We start from the raw sequence: 27876 nt of genomic DNA, 5'->3' as shown, positions 1-27876 counted from the left end.
TTTAAGTATATTTTTAACTGTTTGATAATATTCTCTGTAGTAGATAAAGGCCTTCTACTATGTGTGGTAAGGGCATTTTTCATTCATTTTCTGAATATTGATTTAATCACCTGTTGTATACATGACAATATACTATACAGTTGGGGTCTGTGGAAGGGAGGAGATAGAGGAAAGTCAAAATCATGTAGTTTCAACCCTTGAGCAACTTACAATGTTAAATAGCTTTGAATTTTCCTGATTCCACCCACTTCCTAGTATTTTCCTCAATCCTTTTAAAATCTCTTTTGTGTGAATAGAGCACCGGCCCTGGAGTCAGGAGGACACGAGTTCAAATCCAGCCTTAGACACTTGACACACTTAATAGCCTTGTGACTTTGGGCAAGTCACTTCACCCCAATTGCACTTGTGTATGTCGATATTATACATCTTGTTCCCCTATTAAGTTATAAGCTCTGTGAGGATATGGCCTGTTTGTTTGACTTTTGACATTGTTCCCCATTGCCTTGCACCATGCTCCAAATTATTGTTTGATAATTGATTTAAAACAATTTATAGTGTCAATCTGAATATAGCTCTAGAGTAAGATATACATAGACACACAAATAAATATCTGTACTTATGTATACATATTCATATGCACCCACACAATAAAATTAATTATATGACTACTATATTTTACAAAATGGTTTATTAGTAAAAAAAAAAAAACTAGAGTGTGAGATTTTTACTTTTTGTTTTTAGAAGAGTCTTTTTCCTCCTAAAAGTAAGTTGCCACCCAATGTAAGATGTATAATATGTTGGGGGTTTTTTTTGGAGGGGGGAAGGCTGGGCAATTGGGGTTAAGTGACTTACCCAAGGTCACATGGCTAGTAAGTGTTAAGTGTCTGAGGCCGGATTTGAACTTGGGTCCTCCTGACTCCAGGGTGGGTGCTCTATTCACTGCACTAACTAGCCGCCTCTAGATGTATAATACGTTAAAAGGAAATCCAGGGAAGTGGAGAAGTTTTTAATAGTAAAAAAACATGAGAGATTAAATTTCTGGAAATTCAGGAGCTTACCACATATGGGTCACATATCCATTCACATCTCTTTCCATATTTCACTTCTAGAGCAGTACCTCTTTTTCAAAGCTCAGAAACCATATTCTATGGGATTTAACACCTTGACAGCTTTGCATAATTTTTTTTTAAAGGAAAGTTAACACAAACACACCAGTGATTATTGTGAAAAAATGTTTCCTGTATATGGACCAACATATAGGGAAGTATATGATTTAGTGTTCAGTGCGTGATTAAGTACAATAGGAGCTCAGAGGAGAAGAGGGTTTAGTATGGGCTGGAATAATTGTCACAAACCTCATGATATAAGTGATTCTTAAGTTGAACCTTGAAGAATGAGTAGGATTTGACTAGGCACAAAGCAGTTTTGAAGGAAATAGCATGAAATGAATTCAGCTTGGTTGGCAGCAGATATATTCATAGATATAGGCCAGTCAAACCTGAGCTGAGAATTTGTTATGCCGGGGAACGATTAAAGATTAGTTCAGAAGAATAAATTGGGACCAGTTTATGGAAAACCTTCAATGTTAGGTTAATAATTTTGGACTTTGGGGTGGCTAGGTGGCGCAGTGAGTAAGAGCGCCAGTCCCAAAGTTGGGGAGACCTGGGATTGGTTCTAGCCTCAGATAACTCGCCACTCACACAAAAATAACTGGACATGTAACCTTGAGCAAGTTACTTAACCCCGATTGCTTTAAAAAAAAATAATTTTGGACTTCATCCTGTAGGTAGAAAAGTTGTAGGAGTTGATGTAACAAAAGTTTAATTTTGAAAAAATGAATTTAGTGCCAGTATGTGGCATAGTTGAAGTGAGAAGAAATTCTGGGGTGAAGAAGTTTGCCTTTTAAAATACTTTTCTGGAGAATCTAGAATGTAAACATACTTTTGATCGCTGTCAGATTTAATGTTTTTGGGAAAAGGAGAAAATATAATGCTTCATTCTTGTCCCTTTTTGTCATTTCTTCTGCCATTTTCAATATATCATAAAAGATTATACAGAAAAATATATGTGCTACTTTTTTCCTTTTTGATTTGGGCTGTGACCATACCTCAGATTGTCATCATTTTAAATAAATATCTTCAATGTTTAAGGAAGAAATTAAATCTGAAAACGTATATGTTCTGATATAGAACTAAATGCATCAATCAGTAATCATTTATTAGGCACTTATGTCCCAACTACTGTGTGCAGAAAGGGAAAAACAAAATGAAACGGGCCCTGTAGGAAACTTCCATTTTATTGTGAACTCTTTGAAAAGCAGCTATGTAATTTTGAATCTGTGGTTTTCATTTTAGATGAAGTAGTATGTATACAGACAGCTATGTGGTGCAGCGGATAGAGTGCGAGGCCTGCGGTCAGGAAGACTCAGCTTCTTGAGTTCCACTTTAGCCTCAGTCACTTAGTAACTGTATGACCCTGGGCAAGTCACTTAACTCTCTTTGCTTCAGTTTCCTTATCTATTAAATGAGTTAGAGAAGGGAATGGCAAATCCCTCCAGCATCTTTACCTAGAAAACCCCAGATAGGGTCATGAAGAGTCAGACACAACTGAAAGACTCAACAACAAACAACATTATGTATATGAGGTATCCAAAAAGTCTTAGTGCAGATAATCTTCTCTTTTGAGCTTAAAACTGCTTGAAGACTTTTTGGACACCCTGTATTTAAGCTAAGTAGTTTTTTTTCTGATAAATTTTGTTAATACACTGGAATATTTCATAAGTAGAATTTAAAATTAGAATTTTTGAAAAGTATAGTGGGAATTAAGCATGATGGCATCTTAGTCTGTGACTTAGGTCCTCCTGTCAGTGATGCTAAGCCCATTGTAATATTGTCATTCTTAATGAAACATTTCAATATCATAATTTAAAAAGTCATTTCTTTCATCATTAAAAAAATAATAGGTGGAACCGGTCAAGACAGATTTCCTTGATTTTGGAGATCTAACTTTTGGAAGTTGGAAAGTTCTCCCATTGAAGTTGATAAACAAGACTCATGCTGTTATTCCAATTAGGCTCATCATCAATGCAGTAAGTATACCGGATTTCTCAAGCAAATTCAGAACCTGTCTTGTTTTGGGAATTTTAGAAATAGCTGGGTTTTAAGTGGTGATGAAGTTCTATTATGAATAATAGTATGCAAATAATAGTTTAAAATCCATTAAATTAGGGGTGGCTAGGTGGCACCGTGGATACATCTTTGAAGTTAGGAGGACCCGAGTTCAATTCTGGCTTCAGACATTTGGCACTTATTAGCTGTGTGACCCTGGGCAAGTCAACCTCAATTTACTCCCCCCCCCCAAAAAAAAAATTCATTAAATATTGGTTCAACAGTACATTTAGAATTTCTAGTAATATAGAGAGCAGTATAGTGTCATAGAAAGCTGGCTTTAGAATCAATAAGAGCTAGGGTTCAAGTCTAACTTTTGCGTCATTGATTTTGTGATCCCAGGCAAGTCCTTTGACCTCTCATTGACCCTAGGCAACTTATTAAGAGTATAGGTTGCATAGCAGATATGTTGATAGAGGAAGCATCTCAGCAGGAGCTTTTCCTTAACATCAGTGCAATCATAGGTCCATATATGTACAAAAATATTTATTGTATGTCTTTCTGTGGTGGTAAAGAATTGAAAATTGTGGGGATGCCCATCATTTAGGGAATGACTGAATAAGTTGTATTCCATTACATATGAATGTAATAGAATACTATTGTGCTGTAAGAAATAATGACGAGACAGATTTCAGAAAAACCTGGAAAGGCTTAGGTGAACTGATGAAAATGAAGTGAGCAGAGGAGAATGTTCTATATAGTTACAGCAGTGTTGTGCAATGATCAGCTATGAATAACTTAGCTCTTCTCAGCAATACAATGGTCTGAGACAATTCCAAAGGACTCATGATGGAAAATGCTGTCATTATCCAGAGTCAGAACTGATAGAGTCTGAATGCAGATTGAAGCATACTATTTTCACTTTATCTTTTTTTGTCTTTCCTTTTCCCTTTGGTCTGTTTCTTCTTTCACAATGTGACTAATATGGAAATATTTTTTGTGTGATTGTACATATAAAGCCTATTTAAGATTTTTACCTTTTTAGGGAGGGAGAAAATTTGGAACTCAAAAAATTTTTTTAAATGAATGTTGAAAATTGTCTTTATGTGTAATTGGAAAAAAATAAGAGACTATTTTTTTAAAAAGAAGAAATCATACTGGAGGCAGCTGGGTGGCTCAGTGAATGGAGCACCGGCCCTGGAGTCAGGAGGACCTGAGTTAAAATCTGGCCTCAGACACTTGACACAAATACTAGCCGTGTGACCTTGTGCAAGTCACTTAACCCCAGTTGCCCTCCCCTCCCCCCAAAAGAAGAAATCATAGGTTCATTTAAAAAGAAGGTACTGTTAGCATTGCTGAAATTAGTTTTTGTGTTTTCCCAAACAGAATGCTATAGCTTGGCGTTGCTTTACATTTTCTAAAGAACCAGTTAATGCTGCTTTAGAAACTGCTCTTCCAAGTGATGTAATTTCTCAGCTCACAGCTCCTTCTGTTATAAACCATGTGATGTATGCCAGTCGTGATGGACATGTAAGTTGGGAGTTTTTAACATTTACCTTAAGTAGAGGGTAAAGGGCAAGGTTTCCAAAGAATTGTTTCATTAATGCCCATTTTGCCAAAAACAAAGCAAAATTGTTTTGATTTGAAAAAAAATGTTTTAAATAATCTTAACTGTATCTGTGTTTAATATCTTTTCTTTTCCAGGATCCAGAATTTCTAAAGATTTGGGTTATTTTCCGTGGTCCAGTAAAACAGATCTCTCCTTCAGGTATTTCTTAATAGCATTTTGATATTATTGTTGTAATTTATAAATTATTTCACTTAACACTATTGGATAATTTAAGGCTTTTTTTTTAAAAATAATTTTAAAGTTTTTTAATCTTAATATGTGATGGAGTGAACATTTTAAATAAACATTAGGACTGTCAGGCACATGGGGTAGAGAGGGATAAGTGAAGATAAAGAAAAATACATATATTCATTGACAGTGAATTACTTTTTTTAATCAGTATTTTGAAATCATTGCAGTAAAAACATCATTATTTCAGACTTAAGTAGTTTTGAGTTTGTGATAATTATGTCCTGACTAAATTTAACTTTATCCAAAGTTGCTCATAAGATATACTATCTAAAAAAAGGGGTTCAAGGAAGTCATTAAAATGAGAAGATCTGCACCCAATTCCTGCTTCTTCTCTTAAGATCTCTTTTACTTTAAGAAGATTATTTAATCTCTTTAATCCTGTTTTGTAAACTACAAAGTAGGAACAGTAGTTGGACTGACTAGATCACGGCTGTTGGGAGGATGTGCTTCGTACCTTAAAAGGGCAGTAGTAGCATCTCCATGTGATGGAGATTCCTGGTGGTGTTTCTCCTGCCACCGACTACTGTTGAGGGACATTTGATTTACTCAATCATTTACAACATTCTAGAGAAATTGATGCTGACTCTCTTTTCATTAAAGTAGTAACAAAGAATGAGAGAAATCAGTCAGTACTAGGCAATTGCAGTTTAATTATTTGTGTGACTTTGTTTTTAGGGCTATACTGTTTTTATGCTAAAACAGCAATTCATTTATGTACCTGAAATTGCTACAGAGGTTTTTTTTAATTCATCTGAGACTTTTCACTAATCATAATGGCGTCTTAGAGTTTACTGTAATTATCTGATTTGATCATTCCATCAGCTCCATGTGATAAATAGGACACATATACCTATTTTTCAGATAAGAAAACTGAGCTACAAGGAGGTTAAAACATAAATTTTATAAATTCAGAGCTGCTATTAAAAATGAACTCTTCTTTCTGTACTAACTACACATTTGTACTATATAAGTTACCCAACATCCTGTCACAAAGTTTAGTTCTCTTGTCCCTTAGAGTTACTAGCTTTCTCCAAAGCTCAATTCAAGCGCTATCTCCTTCACAAGACCTTCCCTGATGCTCTCCTCTGCTAATGCCCCTGCCTCAAAATTACCTCATACTTAAGCATTCATGCACTTGAGTACATATTTCTCCCGGATAGAATATAAACTCCATGAAGACAGGGACTGTTTCTTTTGAGTAGATGTGTCACCAACACCTACCACCGTGCCTGATTACACATAGTACGTACTTAATAATTACTTGTTGATGAATTATTCAGTTTAGTTTGTCTTTGAAGTCAGGGGAAATGTAGCTGCCCAGTGATCCAGGATCAGATTAGAGGAGTGTTTGTTTTTAGGTTTTTTGTTTCTTTTTTTTTTTTTAATCAAGTTAAAGAGTCACATCACTTCAAAATTCTAGTTTCTGATTTTGATTAGGGGCAGACAGTTTTACCAAAATGAGATGGTAATATAATCATTTATCTTGTTAATGTTATTTTACAGGAAATCTGGGCCCAGCAGAAGAATTTTTGGCAAGAATTGATGTGGAAGTTGATAGCCCAAGCCCTACTACTGTTATTAAAAGTGTTGCTCTTCGAGCAAGAGTAGGAATAGCTAGGATACATGCTCCGAAAGACTTGCAGGTACTATAATTATGAAGCAAAAACTTGATCTTTTAAGAAGTATAGTTTCTAAATTTAATATTAATCTTTTCAGTCTTTTGTTACCTTTTTTAATATTGCATCCATTTTGAATTATACTTCTGCTTATTGATCCCTTTCTTAAAATAAATATAAATATATAAAATAAAGATTAAAAATGGAAAATGGGAAAGTAGAAGTTCAACAAAACTGACACGTTGGCTTTATTGGACAGTATATGCAATATTTTATAATATTTTATCCTAGTTCTCTCTGCTGGTGACAACTCCTTCATCGCATTTACTCTAATTTGACTTTGATCCATGTTTTACCATAGTTAAAGGAATTCATGCAGCACATTGGATGCTTTTCTGTTAGTGATAACCCACTCTTCATTAAAAAAAAATCCTGCTGTCTTTCCTCTAGAGTATGCATTTGTTTGCCAGTGTGGGTTCATCAACAAAGCAATTTTTGCCTTTGAAAAATGCTGGAAATATTGACGTCTACTTAAATATTAAGGTAAGACATATTAATAGTGCTGGGTGATAATGTTTTTCAAAGTAAACTTTTGAGAATGTCAATTCATAAATATAGTGAGGTGGGAAAAATATTCAATAGCATATTTTCAGAACTGGTTGGAAAATACAGTGTTCTTATGAGTCAAAACCTAGGGTTTTACACATAAGCACCAAAAATCTTGGTTTCAGTGTACAACAAGGGAGAATTAGAGGTGAATGTGATATAGAGATGTGTTATTCAAAGGAAGGGAACTGGGGAGAAGACACCATTGCAACTTCCCCACCCCCACCCCAGACTAGGAGGCACAAAGGTAGTACAAAGTGGCAAGCAGAGGAAAAGAAGGTACAAAAGATTGTGCAGGGGGAAAAACTATGGTGCAGAAAGATAGAAGTACAGTCACATGGGTGTTAAATGGCTTCCATTTGTAATCATATATATTTTTATAGATTTCAGATCAGTTCAGCTACTTTTCTGTAAATCCAGAGAATCTCTTTCTTAAACCTGAAGAGGAACAAGAAATTGCAGTTTCATTTACTCCAAAGGATTTCAAAATTTATGAAGAAAGGTGATGTAAAATATTTCATTCCTAATATGAAATCTCTATCTCTAGCTTTAAGTGAATCCAGTGATATGAATATGCTATGATTGGGTGACATTGTGCTGCAGCCACCTGGTCAAAACCATAAAGTATTTATTTTTCCCTAGGTTCCAGATAGTAATAAGCTCTTAATTTAAACTATAAATTGTTTGCCCCTTATTTACTAAATAAGTAATTTTTATTTTAGTATTTTAGTTATTTTTATTATATTAGTTAAATATATATTATATATATAAATATATATTATATATAAATATATATTAGTTAAAATATATTAAAATATATTTTTATTATATTAGTAATTTACTAATAGCTGATTGTAACCATTTAAAAAGCTAAACCTTTAAAAGGACTTCAGATAAACTTTTTGAATGCTGCAAGTATCTGATACATTTTTTAGCAAAATCTATAGTTCTTTAAAGATTGAAATCCTATTTCTGTTGAACTTTAGCTCATTTCTATACTTTTGTGAATCTTGAAGGTTTTTACATCTCAGGCCTACCCAGTTATGTGACTCATATATGCTCAACGAGTGATAACTCTTATCTTGGAGTTAGATCTTATTGGTTTGTTAATCAGTTTTTAATCAGTTTTTCTGTTATAGTAACATGGGCTAGGGGTGGCTAGGTGGTGCAGTGAATAGAGCACCAGCCCTGGAGTCAGGAGGACCTGGGTTCAAGTGCGGCTTCAGACGCTTAACACAAAAACTAGCTGTGTGACCTTGGGGAAGTCACTTAACCCCAGTTGCCCTCCAAAAAGCAAAAAAACCAAAACAAAACATAGGCTGTATGTTTTCTCAGTGTTTGGCTACCCTTTTCAGCCACAGGTGGCTCATATCTCCCTAATTCAACTGCTTAGGTTAATTAAAAGGAAAGCCTCATAAGGTTTAATGTTTCAATTTCGATCTTTGAAACTCTGCATCTTCATCTCTACTTTTTTCTTTTTGAGGCCAGTATCCTCATTTTAATTATTTTTTAAATTAAATTATTTATTTTTAATTTTCAGCATTTGCTTACATAAAGTTTCAAATTTCCTCGTCTTCCCTCCTCCTTCCCTCACCAAGACTACTTGCATTCTGATATGGGCTCAACACATACACTCCTATTCACACTTTCACTTTAGTCATGTTGCATAGAAGAATTATAATGAATGGGAAAAACCATAAGAAAGGAAAAAAAACCCATTCAAATAAAACAAAAGAAAAAGAAAATAGTCTCCTTTCTCTATTCTGACTCGGTAGTTCTTTCTCTGGTTGTTGGCTGGCATTTTCCATCGTGTGTTCTTTGAAATTGTTTTACATCCTTGCGTTGCTGAGAAGGACTAAGTCTATCAAAATCAGCCCTCCCGTACTGCAGCTGTGTACAGTGTTCTTCTGCTTCTGCTCCCTGTATAGCACAACTTGTTGAGTCATTCCCCAGTTTCTTGGCATCCCCTCGATTTCCAGTTCTTGGACACCACAAAAAGAACCGCTGTAAACATTTTTGTGCTTGTGGGTCCAAATTTTCCCTTATCTCTACTTTTAAGAAAAACAGAAGAGATAGCAATTGAATCCAAACACTTTTCACAAAGCCTCTATATGAAATCTTTGAATTGAAAGCCTCTAGTGAAGAGGAATCCATTCTTTCAAGGCAAGTGTTCAATTTTTGGATAGTTCACACCAAATTTAATCCACTTTCTGAATAACCCACTACTCATTTCCTAACTGGGCTTTTATGTTCCAAATAGTAATTTGAAAGAGGACAGATTTTTTCATATATCCTATAAAGAATTAGTTAGGAAATTAATAAAATTATTATAAGTAAGCCAGTGTTGTTTGGGATTTCCATTAATGAGGGCTATAGTAGAAGTATTTAGTTATCTTTTCTGCTGAAACATTTTATACTGTCTCCTGTTAATAAACCATCTTCCCTCACCAAACCCAAGGATTACTTTCAACACCCCATTGATGCTCCTTTTCCTCTCCATAGGTGATCTTTAGACTTCTTAGAAATACAGGTAGGTCTTCAGAAAAATATTAGTAGACCCATATCTACTCACCTACTTATAAGAATAGATACCTCGTTACCTTTCTGGGGCTTAGAATCAGAGGATAATAGCTTTAAAACTAGAAGGGGCCCAGAGGCCATCTAGTGCCCAAACTGCCCACCCCTGCCCTTTTTTTTTATACACATGTGGAAATTACTAAATGGTTAAGTCACTTGCCCCGAGTAAGCCTTGGAAATGGAATTGGATAACAAACCCTCTTGTCTCTGTGCCTTGTTGCCTCAATACTGTTGTAAAATATGAAGCTCCTCTTATGTCTTTGATCAGAAGGAAGCATTTTTCCACTTTAGAATTACTGTTATGTTTTCAGAGGAAGAAATTAAAGAATCACATGAAAAAATGCTCTAAATCACTGTTGATTAGAGAAATGCAAATCAGAACAATTCTTAGGTACCACATCTTACCTATCAGATTGACTAACATGACAAAACAGGAAATGCTGGAAAAGATGTGGGAAATTTGAAACACTAATGCATTGTTGGTGGAGTTGTGAACTGATCCAACCATTCTGGAGAGCAATTTGGAGCTGTGCCCATAGGGCTATAAAAATGTGCATACACTTTGACCCAGCAATACCACTTCGAAGGCTGTACCCCCAAAAGATCATATAAATGGGAGAAGGACCAGTATGTTCAAAAATATTAACACAGTTCTTTTTGTGGTAGCAAAGAATTGGAAATCGGGGGGATGTCCATCAATTGGGGAATAGCTGAACAAGTTGTGGTATACGAATGTAATGGAATACTATTGTGCTATGAGAAATGAAGAGCAGACAGACTTCATAATGACCTGGAGAGGCATACATAAACCGATGCTGAGTGAGGGGAGCAGAATCAGGAGAACTTTGTACACAATTACAGACACATCATATCTGTGATGTCTGACTTCGATAGACTGGGCTCCCCTCAGCAATGCCAGGTTATAAGACAACTCCAAAGGGCTCATGGTGGAAAAGGCTATCCACATCCGGAGAAAAAATTACAGAGTCTGAATGCAGATCGAAGCAAACTATTTGCTCTCTATCTTTTTCATTTTGTTTTATTTCTTCTTCCTCCTTATTCATTCTGTTGGTTATAATTCTTCTTTACAACTTGACTAATGTTTAATGTGACAGTATATGTAGAACCTTTATTGGATTCCATGATGCCATGGGGGGGGGGGGGGGGGGAGGAATAGGAGAAAATTTGGAACTCGAAAACTTGTGGAACTGAATGAACTAATAGTAAATAAATTTAAAAAAAAGAATTACTGTTATGAATGAAATTGTTTTTCTTAGGCATTGTGTAACATGTAAAATACTTCCTCAACTGTCATATAATCTTTGAGATTAGAATTATTTTGTTAATGTTTATTTTCTTATTAGATTAGGGTAAATGCCCTCCTTCATTTTCATATACATTGTTTTTATGCGATTTACATTTCCAGAATATCCTTCCTCCTTCTATGCCCCAGAGAGCCATCCCTTTTAATAAAGAATTTAATTTAAAAAATAAATGGAGGGGGGAGGGAGAGTTTAGCAGAAATTAATCAGCATATCAGAAATGTCTTACATTATAGAAAATTTTCCTCATCTGTAGTCCCACACTTTTGTAAAGAAGCAGAGAGTTATCCCTTTTTATATTTCTTCTTTAGCATCAAGCATCAATCAGTAAACATTTATTAAGAGCCTGCTATGTTCCAGGCTTTGTATGCTAAGTGCTAAGGATACCAAAGAGCCCAAGGACAATCTCTGCCTTTGAAGAGTTTACAATGTAATGGGGGAGGCAATATGGAAACAAATCTATACAAAGCAAGTTATCTACAGGAAAAATAAAATGGCTCTTACTATTCCATGGTATTCCGTTTTGATAGGTTGGTTTTTTTTAATCATTTATATTATTTTTAGTTATTTTAAAATATTTTTTTCCTGGTTTTGCTTACCTCCCTGCATCATTTGATACAAATTTTCCCATTCTTTTCTCATCATGTTCATCATTTCTTACGTCACAGAAATATTTCAATACATCATGTACAGCATTAAGTTTAGCCATTCCACAATCAGTGAGTATCTGCTTTTTTCTCAGGTCTGCTACAAAGAGTTGTATTTTGTTTTATATCAGTTATTACTTTCTTGGGGCATATATATACACAGTATCAGCAGCTCTGGACTGAAGAAGATGCACATCCTGGTCACTTTCTTAATAGGACTCCCAATTGCTTTTTAGAAAGGTTGGACCACTTTACAGCTACAGTATTGTGCCTGTCTTTCCGTAAGCTCTCCAACACTGACTATTCAGGTTTTTTTTTCACCTATCTTTTCCAATTTGGTGAGTGTCTGTGAAACTTTTAAAGTTGTTTTGATTTTCCCTTCTTCTACTAGTTACATGGAACATTCTTCCTTGTGATTGCTAATAACACTTTTTCTTTTGAGAACTGTTCCTTCACATCCTTTGATCACTTAAATGCTGGGGATTATATAATTTTATTATAAAATTTAAGGAATCAGGAGTTTAGTCTGATGGCTGTATGTCAGGGTAATTGATTTTTCTCATCTTTTAATGCTTTACCCTCACCCTTCCCCTTTTAAAAAATACCTCGCCAAACAAAACAAACATACAGAAAATTGACTTGTAACACTCTCTCTAGACTTCAGGTAGGTCGGTCTTTACAAAGTTCTTAGGTAACATTTATAAACCCTTTGTTCCACACCTATGTTCCACAAAATACCCTTCTAACAGAGCCACAGAGGGGCATTTTCCCAGTTGTCATTTAAAATTGTTAGTAGATTTAATATGATAAAGTATGTAGGGGTTTTTTATGTTTAAAAGGGGATCATTTTGCTTACAAGTTGGAAACCACTGTTCAGTGTGATTTATTTATACTTTATATATTTTTTTTGCTTTTGGAGGGCAGTTGGGGTTAAGTGACTTGCCCAAGGTTACACAGCTAGTTTTTGTGTTAATGTCTGAGGTCGGATTTGAACTCAGGGCCTCCTGACTCCAGGGCCAGTGCTCTATTCACTGCACCACCTAGCTGCCCCCAGCGTGATATATTTAGAAATCATTAATTGTTACTAAGTATGATACAAGCTGTTAAAATTTTTCTTTGTATATGTAGCCTCTTGAAAATACTAGTTCAGCCATCCGGGCCTCAGTATGAAGTAGTGTTGAAAGGTGAAGTAGATTCTTCAGGAAACAAATATCAGACACCTGCACCTTCATCTCACTACTCAGATGTTCCACCTATTTTATCTAACAAGCAGTTCATGACATGGGGAGGTGTTGTTCTTGGAAGAACACAGTAAGTATCAACACATCAAATCTTAAGTATAGTTTAATATTCTTCCCTACTGTGTTACTTTATTCTGCCATTTGAAAAATGGTAATTGTATATTGAACTTCAATTGTCCCCTTTTCAATAACCTTTTGGTAAGATCTCATGGAAAAAGTCATGTACTACAGGAAGTTCTCACAAAATCATTAGTTAATTATCTGCTTAATATCTGGTTGTCAAATCAGGTAGTCAGTGAAAGTTAAGCTAACACTTTGAACATTATAGATGGAGGTCAAAGAAATTGGAGACATGGTCACTGGCTTCAAGGTGTTTTTAAATAGACAACTTAAAATGGTGTAACAGAAGTGAATAGCACAGAAATGATTGTGAATTACTTCAGGAATCACTCTTGATGGAAGAGATATATTGCAGCAGATAACTGAAAGTTTTTCTGGTCACTGAATCTTATTTCCCTGTTAAGTTTATGGAGGGCACTATGCTACTTTCAAAACGTTTTACACCAGTGGTGTCACACTCAGAAACAGGAGCCATAATCTATACATAGGGATCCCTGTGAGCCGCATATTGACTTAGTTTTAAAATGTAATATTTTCTGTTTTATTGTATTTTTATTTATTTTGTTAAATATTTCCTAATTGTATTTTAATCTGATTTGAATGACTCTTGAGAATTTTGCAGTAGCCATGTGTTTGATGTCTCTATTTTACACCAACTTAAGATCAATTTATAACACTTGTAATCTTACATTCAGATTCTTTCCTATTTTGTATTTCTATCATTTGAACTTACTGGCCTCTTTCCAGAAGTCCTTTTTTTTGGGGGGGGGGGGGAGGTAGGAAGTCTGTAGCCATTAAGTTAAATCTTGTTTCAAGACTGGAAGAGAGTTGAGAGGTACTTTGTAAAATAATGGTATTGCCGTAAATGAGAAAACTAAGGCATAGAAAAAATTAAGTGACTTTTTCAGTGTTACTGAGCTGGAACTATAAAATTCAGGGTAAACATGGTATGTGATCAGTACCTTAAACATGGCATAATTTTAACATGCTTTAGTAGTAGTCTCAAAGACTTTAACATAGGAATATTATTTCATTAAAATGGTTTTTATTTTGTAAAAAGAAATGGCACCTGATCAAATGAGATATTTGTAAAGTGCTTTTAGCACAATGCCTGACGCATAGTAAGCATTTAATAAATTGTGCTCATTCTCTTCTATCAATTCTGTTAAGTTTAAAGGAAATCAAGTAGAACCTAAAATTTTCCTTAATAAATTTCTACCCTTTTTGCCCTTGAACTTTTCTTACTCTGGTTAGTTTGCCACAGTAGTCTTGGATAGCTCACACTACAATAGTATATCTTATCTGTGATATTGAAGGGATGTCATTACTAACATACATTATAGCTCCTGGATTTTTTGACCTTGTTAAGGACTAAAACCTACATTTCATGCTTATAAGTGGAGATATTATTAGACACGGGCATATTGTAATTTTGGAGCAAACGAGCAATTTCATGAGTAGAAGATAGACTAGGATTCCCTTTTGAGAAGGGTCTTAGGAGAAACGGGATGATTTTAGAAAGTAGTTTTTTGGTGAAGTTTGTCGTAATTGATTGTACCTGGTTCCCTTTGCCTCAGAATGTCACATGAAGAGATATGAAGGAAGTTGTGTTACCATGTTCTTCCTTAGAGCTCCAAGGACCATACTAAATTTATCCTATATAAAACTAATTACTTCACAAGCTGTATCTTCATTATAAAGCCTTTACTGACTATTAATACACTCAAATTTTGGTGTTATATAGATATAGCATAATCTTATTGATTCATAATTTGATTACTCAAGGCTGAACTTTACATTGCCAGTATATTCTGAAGAAAGGGTTTGTGTTTAATAATGGCTCCCTCAGCCCCATCTCTTTTTTGTTCTAGACATGATTTAATCAGTGTAGAGAACTTCCAGTGTGGAAACTCCCTACAGATAGTAGGCAATTAGGTGCTGTATATCAATGTCTTAGCTCCAGTTTTATAGTATTTAAGAATGTCCTTGAGAAGTTAAGTAACTTGATCTCTTGCCTCTGAGGTCAGCTCTCTATCCACTGTGTGATGTTGCTTCTCTGTGTTGTGATTATGCAAGAATAATGATTCTAAATCTATTTAGGATCAGTTGTTTTTGAAATTTTGGAAGCCTCTACCAACTTAATATATACTAAATGAGTTTTAGCTTTTTATTATATCAGGGTCAACAGAACCTCTATTTGAAAAGACTTTATTAGTATTTAAAAAGTACTACTTGAAGAAAATATGGAGTATTTAAAAACATCTTTACTTTTTATTTCTCATATTAAGTGTCAGTGTTAGATTTAACTTTGAATTTCAGCTTTTTTAAATACCTAGAGATTAAACTCAAACTTTTTGGGGGGAAACATTTTGATCAAGGCAATAAAGCATGACTTCAGTAAAATTAAGCTTTAATCTTCAGGATTAAGGTATAAATAAATAGAATAAAAGGTATTTGTTATGTCCTTTCCAAGTGTGGTATTTGATCTTTAGCTGTTACATGTGGCCTTTCAGAGATTAAAGATTTTTGACATTCCCACATTCTCTTGCTTCTTTTTATAGCTATACTGTACTGAAGACACAATAAAAGTGTCCTTTTGGTAGTGCATAAAAAACTTGATAGAGTATAATTTAGGATGTTTTTCAATTAGCATACTTCATGTAAAACTTTGCAAGAAGGGTGAGGGTAGGTATTTAAAGCTACAACTTTTAACATGATAAACAATGTCTTGGAAAATATAGCTGTCCAGGTGAGTAAGTTTGGATATCTTGGTCCTGCAGAATGATTTCGCAACATGATGCAGTGTTTCCTGAATTATTGTATGAAAAGCTGGTGTCCTGTGTTATATAAATATGGATTTAATGGCAAAATTTAGATATCAGTTCTTTCTTTTACCTTCAGAATATCAAATATGCTGTTAGGTACATATCAGATGTTTGTTACATGTAACAACTTGGGGGTGTGAAAAGAGACAGATTTCTTCCATTTTTGCCTCCCCACCCCTCACCTGCAAAACCCTTCAAACTTCTTTTATCCTTGTTTATTTAACCATAACTTCACACAATTTGATTGGTATTTTTGGGTTCTGTCAGTATATGCCAAAGTGTTTGTTGGCCAAATTGGTTTGGAAATTCTTTATTTGTGATTACTTTGAGTAAATTTCCTTTATGTAAAGGTAAGTAAAGAGCATGAATTTGTGAAAAGCTTTTGTCTCTAGTTATAATAATATTCATGTAGATAAAAAGTTCCTGTTAAAATTTTTTTTTAAGTCTTCAGAAACTAGCACTCAGAAATAACTCTTCAACTACAACTCAGCGTTTACGTCTGCTGATAAGAGGACAGGATCAGGATTGCTTTCAGGTTTGTAGTATGCTCTTATTAATTTAAAAATCACTTTTAGGAAAATCTGTAACAGCAGTCTTTGGAGAATTAGTTTAGTTTATAAAAATTTTGTGGTCTTTTATCCTTAGATCAGTCATTTCCCACCCCTGTACCAGATTAAACCTTCTTATATGACAGAAAAAGTAATTAAACAAAAACATGCAGTTCACAGACTTTGATACCGTGTTTCCCCGATAATAAGACCTATCCCGAAAATAAGCCTTCCCCTTACTGTGTAAGATTCCTCTAAAATAAGCCCTATTGAGATTGCTACTGTAGTGAAGGTGATCCCCTGCACTACACACTACATTACGGTACCCTGTGTATGCACCCCCCCCCGTGAAACGCACGCCGCGCTCTGAGCTGCATCCAATCAGAGCTGCAGCACTGAGCGCGTCATCCTGTTCTTCCCCAGTGATTTGCTTATTGAATAAAGGTACATTTTTTTGGTTCACATTTACCTGTTTCTTAAAATTGCTGTCAATGTTCATTAAAATAAGCCCTCTGGTGTTTTTCTGTCCAAAAAATTTTAATAAGACAGTGTCTTATTATCGGGGAAACATGGTAGTACTGATAACCATATTCTGTCCTGAGAATGAATTTAGTTTTTCATTATTTATCTTTTAAATGTCAGATGTTGTAATGACAGTAATTTTAGCTTGCATTATTATGTGTTGTATATAATAATTGTCTTTTTGTTATTGTAGCTTCAAAATACTTTTGGTTTAGAAGAACGACTAACAAGTAACTGTGAAATCAGAATTCATCCAAAAGAGGACATTAACATCTTCTTATTGTTTGCACCAACCCGAATATCTTGTATGCTGGCTAAACTTGAAATTAAACAAATAGGAATTCGATCACAACCAGGAATTAAGTTCAGTGTAAGATGAACTTTGCTTGTTTTAATAGTTTCTTTGTCTTTGAGTTACCTGACAGTGGTTTACCTGTTTACTAGATTACCTTCCAAACTAAAGGTGTACGCTTCTTTAAGTAGAATCTGGTATGTGATGGTCCAGACTAGGAGATTGATACTTTAGGATCTTTCACTTTGCAAAAAGTTCAGTTACAGGATTCCCTTATAAGTAGTATACTATCCAGCTGTATTTTCAGTATTTAGATATTTGAAAATTGATATATTACAAATTTTCTGGAAGTTCATATAGAATTAAATGGTTTTATTCAAGCTCATGATTTATTGATATGTCAGATTATTAAACTGTACTATTCTGTCTTAATTTAAAAATTTTTTTGGCTTACTAATATTGTCTAGCTTTGAAATTTTGGGGGGAGGAAAGCCTATGCATTTTCTCTAAGGTGTTCAAAACCTAAGAATTTTTAAAATCATAGCTCTTGAGTTGAAAGGGACCCCTGAAGCTGTCTTATCTAACACATTACAGGCAAGGAAATTGAGAGCCAAGAAGGTTCTGTGACCTAGTGTGTTCACAATGGTGGTAAACATCAGAGGTGGCATCTGGCTCCAAAGCCAGTACACTTTTCACTAAGCTGTGTGTTTCCACATCATTGGAATGAATAAAGGAGGAGGAACCCCTTAGATTAGACTCTTCTTTCAACATCTTATCTATAAGGCTCCAAGTTATAACTTATAGTTTCAGGAATTTAAAAATATAATAGTTATGGGTAGTAGCCATGGAAGCTGGGAAAACTTGTCTTTAAGTCCCACCTCTGGCATGTCATGACTCTTTGATTTTGAGCCTTTTGGGCCGTGCCCTAGGCTATCTATCCTCTAAGACAGAGGTGTCAGACTCTGGGCTGTGTAATTGGGAAATGTTTAACAAAATAAATAATAATACAGTCCAGCATAGATAATATTAAATTGTGGTTTTCTAAGTCAATATGCAGTCACAGATATCAGTTTCTGTTTGAGTTTGACATAGCTGCTATAAGACTACAAGTTGTAGAAAAGGTTTGGATGTGCATTCATAGAGGGAGTTTTTTTATTGGATGAGGAAATTATAGATCTAGGACAAAATAAGTTTCTGATTTTCCCTCCTTATTTAGAAGCATATAAGTGGATTGAATTGAATTATGTAGTGAATTAAATATAAAAAGACCAAGAGGCAAAAATTGAAATGCTAACTCCTAAGAAACACAATATAAATTATAGAGGGTCTTTAGGGGACCAGTTTTATTAATATATTAGAACCATAATTTTTTTTATTTGCTTATAAGAAAGTGTTTGAAATGTTTGTTCATTAGTAAGTTGACTAGTTCTTCATTAGTCTTGTTTACATCCTTTGCATAGGAAACACTTTTTCCCAAACTATGAACTCTGATTTTAGCATCATGATATATGAGGATCCCTGTATTAGAAGGCAGAAAATATGGTTTGTGTGTAATTTTCCATATCGAGTATGTTGTATCAGTCAGTCAATGAGCATTTATTAAGCAACTACTACGTACCAGCACTGTCCTAAAGACTCAGGATGCAAAAATTAAGGGAAAAAAAAGATCCCTAATCTCAAGTTGCTTGTATTCCTTTGAGGGATAAAAGTACCTATCTAAGAATATGCAGCAAAATATAAAGTTGTACAATGTTGTTTGTGAGAGGGAGGACACTAGCATATGCAGAATTAGGAAATACTTTATGCAAAAAGCAGGTGCTTGAGCTTTGTTTTAAAGGAATAGAAAGACTCTGTTGCATAGAGGGGAAATGGCAAAAGATGGGGGGAAATAGAATTTCTTCTTCAGCTCAGGGTAAGTTATAGAATAGGTTCCTTTAAGCTGTGGGCTTTTTTGAAGTTTGCTCAACTTCAATAGATAACCTCACCAAGCCTCAATTTGGCCTGTTTTTGTTTTGTCAGCTTTTGTTAGTTGAACTTGGACTGTTTCTATGACTTCTCCTGCATGTGACTTCCCCTTTCCCAACTCAGCTAGCTACTTTTAACTAAGGGTATCAATTTAGTTAGCAAATAGTATAAATATATTTTTATGAGTATATACTACTCATTTTGTAATTTTCTTATTTTTCCTCTTAGGACAAAGCCTCACTGATGACTGTTTTTGGCAGTTCTTAGATTCTTTTAGCATTAAGTCTTCACTAGTAACCAAGGAACAAAAACTGTTGTGTCTAAAAGTTTACCAGACTTGTACTTTTATAAAATTCCTGTGTTGCTATCTTCTGATTCTACAAAATAAAATTTTAGGTATATATTTTCTGTTTTTTAGATACCATTGTCTGGATATGGAGGAACAAGTAATCTTATTTTGGAGGATGTTAAAAAACTCTCAGATAGTTACATGGTAACAGTAAATGGCCCAGTACCTGGAAAAGAAAGCAGAATTGTTTTTTCTGTGAGAAATACAGGTTCTCGAGCAGCCTATGTTAAAGCAGTATGTTTTAAGGACTCTCAAACAAAAGTTGTCTTAGATCCTCAAGTGATGAGAATTTTGCCAGATAAATTTGTGCTCAAGGAAAGAGCGCAAGAGGTATGTATAATTTCCACATGAAAACTTGATTAGTTTTCCAGACTTAATTTTTTAAAATCTTTTCAAGAGGCTTAAATTTTATAGCTAGATATTTATTCGATAAAAGATTAAGTACACATGAATCATGTATGCACACATGAATGATTAAATTTTTAAAAGTACCTATTGGGTGCTTACTATGTCCCAAACACTGTGATAAGCAGTGGAAATACAAGTGAAGACAGTCCATTCCCTCAAGGAGTTGGGGAAGACAACACAAGTGATGACTAAGGAGAGGTATTTTTGGTGTAAAAAGTTACAGGGATTGTGATTGGAGTTATAAAGAAGATTGATGTGTTCTTTCCAGTAGCAGTGTCCATGTTACTTTTATAATGGTTCCAAAACAATAAAATGTGTCAAAGAGTTGATGAAAAAATGATTAGGAACTCTGAAAAGGAATGAATCATGTGAGTCACTCACCAATAAGAACATTGGGGAACCTCAGGGTTAGAGTCCTGGAGCTTAAAGGGTGAAATCCTTCAGGGCATGGTGCTAATGCAGCTGATGAGAAGATGACTGGAACATAACTGGGACCATTTATCATTTCCATTCAGTGAAAAATGTAACATGACCTACTTGAGTTTATAGAAAGTTTTTCAAAGGGAAAGCCCTTTCAAAGCCCTTTCACACAAGAAAGCTATTTCTAAAAGTTCCTATTTTTTTTTTTTCGGAATCAGATCATCACTTTAATATATAATCCAGCTGAAAAGGAGAAAAAATGTCAAACTACAACATCATTATTGTCAACAATATGCTTTTTTGGTGGAGATGAAATAACAAGACAGCAGTATCGAAGGTTGGTAAGTTTTTTATTCTTACTCAAGATAGAGAAGACAGAGCATAGGGCAAGCTCATCTTTCCTTCTCTTCTTCCTTTGGTGTGTGACCTGGGGCAAGTCATTTTAACCTTTGTTTGCTTCTGTTTCCTCAACTGTCAAATGGAGATAGAACCTAACTTGCCAAGTTGTTGTGAGGATCTAATGAAATATTTTTGAAGTGTTTAGCAAGTGCAGGACACATATTCCCAGAAGTAGGGAACCTTCAGCCTTGAGGCTACATGTGGCCTTCTAGGTCCTCAATTGCGGCCCTTTCACAGAACAAGTTTTGTGAATTTGGATTCAGTCAGAGGGCTGCTCTTGAGGACCTAGAGGGCCACATGTGACCTTCAGGCTGTAGGTTCCTCACCCTTGCACCTTTTACCCTTAATGTGTTCTTCTCTTTTCTCCCAGCCCAGACTCAATCTGCCAAATTTTTACTGACTCCTTTTTACCTCCAATAATTCCTGAATGCCCTTCTATGTATTGATCTGATTCTTTTTCTTTTTAAAGAATCAGATGTTTAACTTGTTTTAATTATTTTTTAAACACTAATTGTTTAATTTTTAGTTATGTGAATAAAGTTTAACTTTCAGGGGGCATTGCCTTAAAGTCTCTTGACCCTTTGTATCTGCTTTATTTGTTTAAAATAAATAAAAATCTAATACACTATTAATAGAGCACTTTGAGGTTTACAAATCTTTATAAAAATTCACAAAATCACAGCATTATGATTACATACAGAAGTTCATATGAAGGCAGAATAAAAAACTTTCTCACGATGCCATCCCTACTCAATTCCCATTCACTTAATCCTGGTTTTTAAGCCCATACTTTACTTCTCCTTACACTGTATCCTCTTGAACCCTGATTTTATTGTTAGTATCCTTCCCTTCACCCTAAACCTTTTCTTCTCATATTTATGACATCTTTTTGCAATCATAGACACTTGATTCCTTCAGCAACGTACGATATACCTGGCTCCTCATTCCACACTAGGCGTTCTTGGTGTTTCCTGTACGCTGACTGGTCCCACACAAAGAATAGGCACGTCCCTTGCTCCTCAGGACCATTATCAGGTCTCCTTTTCTGTCATCACTCAGTGACCTCTCCTGCTTTTCATCCTACCGTATTTCTCCTTATAAGTTTTCTACTTACCTCATTTCTCTTTTCCTGCTTTTCCAAGGAGTTGAGTGCACTTGACTCACTGACTTCTTCTCTCTGACCTCTGTAAGAACTTCAGTGTATACTTTGATGTCCTCTCAAACTTCCTTGTGCACTCCACACTAGCCACCCATTTTTTGTGGGTCATATTCATTGCATTATCCATGTGAAATTCCTTTGTCTAGTACTCTATTTCAATATTTTACACCTTTTTAAAATAAATTTTTTTCTTTCCCTTTTTATGAATGTCATGACAAATGTATTTGTTGCTTGTCCTTCATTCTCAGAGAGTACCATGACGTCAGGAAGCTGATGTACATAACAAGTCAAGATGAATGCTTTCATAGAAAAGTCAAATAAACACGAGAATGTATTTCAAGATATGAATATGTTAAACCTATCTTACATAAAATCTTTTCACAGAGCTCTGTCACATAAGCCAGAAGTGGTAGAACACATACTTCCAGAACATAGCTTGCTGAAGAACATTTGTTTTGATGAAGCATTTCAAGATGAGCAGCTAATAAGTGAAGGTAGGCACTTTTCCTTGTTAAAAACAAACAAAAAAAACCCCAAAACACCATAAGAGTTTAAGACGAATCTCGTTTGCTATTTTCAACAGTATCTAAAGTCAGCGGTTTTTAAAAAATTTTGTAGATTTGCTGTATTTGATTTGCATGATGAAGATTTGCTCAAATTTTATAATGTTATAGCCCAAAAAACAGGGGTCTCAATGAACTGTATCTTCACTTTAGGAATATTACACTTACAAGTGAATGGAGAATGGATTGGAGTGTGAAAAGACTTGAGGCAGGCAGACTCTTTTCAGAGGAAAGGGAAGATGGATGTGGAATACTGCATTATACTGTGATAACTCAATATGTTGGCTAGTCTTACTGAATTTCTTTTTCTCTTTCTTTTTAACTCTTTGTCATAATAGTTCACTGGTTGGGGAAGTAGGAAGGAAGATAATCTGAAATGAATGTGGTGTGAAAACAAAAGGCGTGAATAAAGTTTAAAAATTGTGAAAAAAGCAATTGTCAGGGTTGAGACATCGGAGTGGATTCAGTAGAGAGATTATGATTAGAGATGCTGGTTCACAGCAGAGATGCTACAGTGGGATTTCTTTGGATCAGACTGAGTTATAATCTCAGCTGCATGCTCCTTCTAACAATCTTAGCATGTCCAGGGTAGCTAGAACTGGCATAATGAAGGTGGCAGAGCGTGGAAATAGTCCCCAAGCTACACAACACTCACTTAAGTTTTCTTTCCCTACTCCTCCCTGGAGGCTGGGCAGGATGTGACAAATCCATTTCCCTCCTAAAATCCACTCCAACCCTGATCAAATTCTTTCCTTTGTCACCCACAGTCCACTTTCTGTCACTCTTGCAGAAATTCCATTGACTTTTAGGATTCTCTTTTGACTGAGCCCATACTGACAGCAATGGCAGCAGAAAAATCCCACTTACCTGACCCTAGCAGCAAGCACCCTAGCATACGCAGGATGGCTCCTAGCATAGGTTCCTAGAGCTGCTTTTCTAAAGGAAAGCAACTCAAAATGGGTTAACAATCTTGTTTTAATCAAACATATGTCATTTACCTAGTTCAGGGGATAAAGATTGGCACCCGAACTTCAGAGAATACAAACAAAGGTCATAAGCAGACAAAAAATACAGACAGAGAAACAGATCAGCAAACAGGGCTTCCAGCTGTCTGACCATTACATCCATACCTAGTCAGTTGCCAAAGAGGGAAGCACCAACATCTGGGTTTTCCAAGTCAGGGGGCTCAACAGCTGCCCAGAGTCTCATTTGGTCAAATCACACAACTCTTCTCAAAGTGAGCTCCAAAGCAAAACTCACATCAGGGTGTATATATTTATTTAGTTTTTTTTTTTTTAATGCTTTATTAACTTCTGATTTACATCATTCTTTTCCGCCAGATTTTGAGTTACAAATTTTCTCCCCGTTTTTCCCCTACCCACCACCCCAAAATAGCAGTCCCACAGGATATCCCCTCCTCTAGTCTGCTCTCTCCCATATTTTCTCCCATACCCCTTTCGACTTTTCTGGTGGATCTCTATGCCCCAGTGCCTGTATATCTTATTTCCCAATTACATATGAGATGGTATTAATAATAGTGTATATATATTTGAATATTTGATTTTAAAACTTTCAATTCCAGATTCATTCCCTTACTTCCTTGTCACCCACCCTTACTGGGAAGATAAGCAGTTCAGTATAGGTTGTGTATGTGTGGCTAATGCAAAACAATAACATAGTAGATATATTGTAAAAGACTGACTATATTTCCCTCCCTCCTATCCCACCTCCCACTTGTTCTATTCTCTACTTTGATCCTGACCCTTTTCAAAAGTGGGTGCTTCCAACTTCCCTCCACCCCAACCTGCCCTCCCTTCCATCGTCGCCCCTCTCATCCCCTTCCCCCCCTACGCTTCTGGAGGGTGAGATATCCTATTTAGTGTGTATTCCACTCCCTCCTCAAGCCAAATTCAATGGGAATAAGGTTGACCCATTCCCTTTTGCCTTCCTGTTCTTCCCCTACATTGTAACCATTTTCCCTTGCCTCTTCTGTATGAGATAATTTACCCCAATCTGTCTCTCCCCATCTCCTCTCACTATATTCCTCTCACCTCTTAATTTCACCTTTTAAGTATCATCCCTTCTTGTTAAATTGGTCCTGTGCCTTCTATCTATGTACACCTGTAAACATATATACATACATTCACATATGTATTCATATGCCCATATACACTCATATATAGACATATATATATATTTCTAATCCCTACTGAGGGGGGAAACTACTGAGAAAAGTTTCACCAGTTACAATTATCATGTAGGAATATTAATAGTTCAACTTTGATAAGTTCCTTATGATTTCTTTTCCCTGTTTACCTTCTCATGCTTCTCTTGCTTCTTATATCTGAATGTCAAATTTTCTATTCAACTCTCGTTTTTTCAGCAAGAATGCTTGAAAGTCCTCTATTCCACTGAATGACCATATTTTCCCCTGAAACATGATACTCAGTTTTGCTGGGTAGGTGACTCTTGGTTTAATCCCAGCTCCTTTGCCCTCCGGAATATCACATTCCAAGCCCTTCGATCCCTCAGTGTAGAAGCTGCCAGATCCTGGGTTATCCTGATTGTGTTTCCACAATATTCAAATTGTTTCTTCCTGGCTGCTTGTAATATTCTCTCCTTAATCTGGGAATTCCAGAACCTGGCTATAATATTCCTAGGAGTTTTCTTTTTGGGATCTTTTTTAGGAGGTGATTGGTGGATTCTTTCAACCTCTGTTTTGCCCTCTCGTTCTAAAACATCAGGGCAGTTTTCTTTGAGAACTTCCTGGAGGATGCTTTCTAGGTTCTTACTTTGGTCATGGCTTTAAGGTAGTCCAATCATTTTTAAATTATTTCTCCTGGATCTGTTTTCCAGGTCACTGGTTTTTCCCATGAGATATTTCACATTGCCTTCTATTCTTTCATTTGTTTGAATCTGTTTAATAGCGTCTTGATTTCTCATAAAGTAATTTGCTTCCATTTGCTCCAGTCTACTTCTGAAGCAATGATTCTCCTCAGTGAGCTTTTGAGATTCTTTTTCCATCTGGCAAATTTGGCTTTTTATGGCATTCTTCTCCTCATTGTTTTTTTGAGCCTCCTTTGCCATTTGAGTTAGTCTATTTTTTAAGGTATTATTTTCCTCAGTCATGCTGTTGACTCTCATTTTATAATTTTCTTGCATCGTTCTCATTTCTCTTCCCAATTTTTCCTCCACTTCTCTTATCTGCTTCTTAAGGTCCTCTATGGCCTGTAACCAACTCGTATTTTCCTTAGTAGCTTTTGGTGCAGGAGTTCTGACTTCATTGTTTTCCTCCTGTTCCATGCTTTGCTCCTTTTTGTCCCCAAAATAGGAGTGTAATGTTGGAATCTTCTATCTGCTTTGTTTCCTTTGCCTGGTCATGTTGCCACTCAATTACTTGACTTTTGGGCTTTTTGCCACAGTCAGACTCTGCCACCAGACAGGGAAGCTTTCGTCCCAAACGCTGGAGTTTAGTCAGCTGCTGGAGGTATTAGATGGGTGCCCTCTCTGAGGTCTCCACGTGCTCTGGCAAGCTGGACACACACCCAGGACCTCCACCCTAGACTGCAATCCAGATCCAAGCAGGTTAAAGCAAGAGCGATTACCCCTTAGACTGCTGCTTGGTCCCCCTACACTCTTCAGGCCAGGAGCTGAAGCTGCCACATGGCACTGGCTGGCTGTGCTGGCGCCTCAGCGGCTTCTTGCCCCGGGGGTAAAAGCCATGCACTCCCACTTACTGGTCCCAAAGTCCAGACTGCACTGACCTCTCACTTTGTCCTTCGCATCTATGTGTTGATAAATCTGGAAATGGCCACAGCTGCTGCTGCTGATGTGCCGTCCCTCTGGCTGGTGGCTGGTTAGGCCCACCCTGGGGCTAAAGCCTCTGGGTGGGGCTGGGCTGGGCTCCCAGAGCACTGTGCTAGCCTTCAGGCCTGCCGGACTGTCCTCAGTGGGAGGTTAGCTTCTCTGTGTCATTTTCTGGGTTCTGCAGCTCCAAAGTTTGTTTAGAGTCCCCTTTTTACATGGATTGGGGAAGGTGGAAGCCGGAGCCGCAGGAAGGTCGTGCTTCTACTCCGCCATCTTGAACATCAGGGTGCATATAGCTTTCTTCTGGCTCAGAGAATGTCACGACCCTCTTGACCCACTGCCCCATCAGAAAGCAACAAGGTGTGGGCATTCCTGGAAAAAAAAAAAAAACAAGCCTCCTGCCACAGGCTATGTGTGACCACATTCAGCCTATTAGGGGCAGAGTATATTTTCAAATCTGGGAAGGTTCTCAGACTCACTTAAGCCCATCAAAGGGCCAAGGCGCAGGGAAGATCTTAGATTCCCATTCCCCTAACAGTCCATCTAACTCAGGCCCGCAATTTACAGATAAAATTGAGGCTCAGAGAATTAAGATGATTTGCTGAGGGATGCTTAGATAGATGGTGGCGTGGGCATAACGCAAACTCAGGTCTTTTGGCTCTTAGTCTGGTGCTCTTTTCCCTATAGCGTGCTGCTTCTTACACTAAACAGTTTTAAATATTTGGATATTTCGTAGTCATATGTGGACATACTAAGAACCATATGATACAATTCATGCTCTCAACTAGCTTATTTTTTTGTCATATATATTACAGAAAAATTATAATAACCTCTGCCCTATTTTTCCACCTCAATTTATTTTCTTTGTAAATATAAGTCATCAGGCATTTGAAGTTATTTATAACCTGGAACCTTCCTAGGTTTCCAGGCCTCTTGTGCTCTATAACTCCCCACAGCTCCTGGCACTCTGGCTTTTCCTCGTGCTACACCTGTGTCTGTCTTCTCTATCCCCTTGCTTTGATTGCTTCCTTCTACCTGAAGTTTTCTCCCCATACTTCTTCCTCCAGTCTTCCTTGACTTCCTTTAAGACTCTGCTAAAACCCCACCTTCTAGAAGTCTCTCCTGGTGCTGATACTTTTCCCTCTGGGTTTACTTTTTTTAGTCCTTTGTATACCTAGGACATGTGCTTCTTGAGGGAATGGGACCATTTTTTTGTTTGCTTTTGTGTCTCCAGTGCTTAGCTTTGCACATTTTAAGAGTTTAATGTTTGTTTACTGACTGTTTGTTAAGGCACCTATAAAGCACAGCTGCTTTGGGGAGGTAATCCGATAATGATTAAATCCACAGAATTTTAAATTTGAGACCCTACAATCTAGTTAAAGGAATTGGACCCTACCTTGTGGGCAGTGCATTTGAAAGTTTTTAAGGTGTGGAGTTACATAATCAAGTGGTGAATTGGGAAGACTAAACTAGCAGTGGTGTATGGGATGTTTTGGAAGAGTAGAGATTGACAATGCTCTAA

General features: G+C 36.2%; 1 protein-coding gene across 1 annotated transcript in view; it reads left to right on the top strand.

Annotated features, from left to right (window-relative positions):
* The window catches only part of CEP192 (centrosomal protein 192), a 170615-nt gene that overhangs the window by 103130 nt on the left and 39609 nt on the right, over window positions 1-27876 (top strand). Inside the window, exons 30-41 of the mRNA XM_069099474.1 lie at window positions 2963-3088; window positions 4494-4637; window positions 4812-4875; window positions 6472-6611; window positions 7035-7127; window positions 7574-7692; window positions 12865-13047; window positions 16367-16457; window positions 17186-17362; window positions 19668-19928; window positions 20645-20763; window positions 22369-22478. Coding sequence (XP_068955575.1) covers window positions 2963-3088; window positions 4494-4637; window positions 4812-4875; window positions 6472-6611; window positions 7035-7127; window positions 7574-7692; window positions 12865-13047; window positions 16367-16457; window positions 17186-17362; window positions 19668-19928; window positions 20645-20763; window positions 22369-22478 — 1627 coding nt within the window. The remainder of the gene's footprint in view (window positions 1-2962; window positions 3089-4493; window positions 4638-4811; window positions 4876-6471; window positions 6612-7034; window positions 7128-7573; window positions 7693-12864; window positions 13048-16366; window positions 16458-17185; window positions 17363-19667; window positions 19929-20644; window positions 20764-22368; window positions 22479-27876) is intronic.

The sequence above is a fragment of the Petaurus breviceps genome, unplaced genomic scaffold, assembly GCF_028583685.1.
Source record: "Petaurus breviceps papuanus isolate PSGF00001 unplaced genomic scaffold, PetGlider_PUasm1.0 38, whole genome shotgun sequence".
NCBI lineage: Eukaryota > Metazoa > Chordata > Mammalia > Diprotodontia > Petauridae > Petaurus > Petaurus breviceps.
This window is presented reverse-complemented; position numbering and strand designations above follow the sequence as displayed.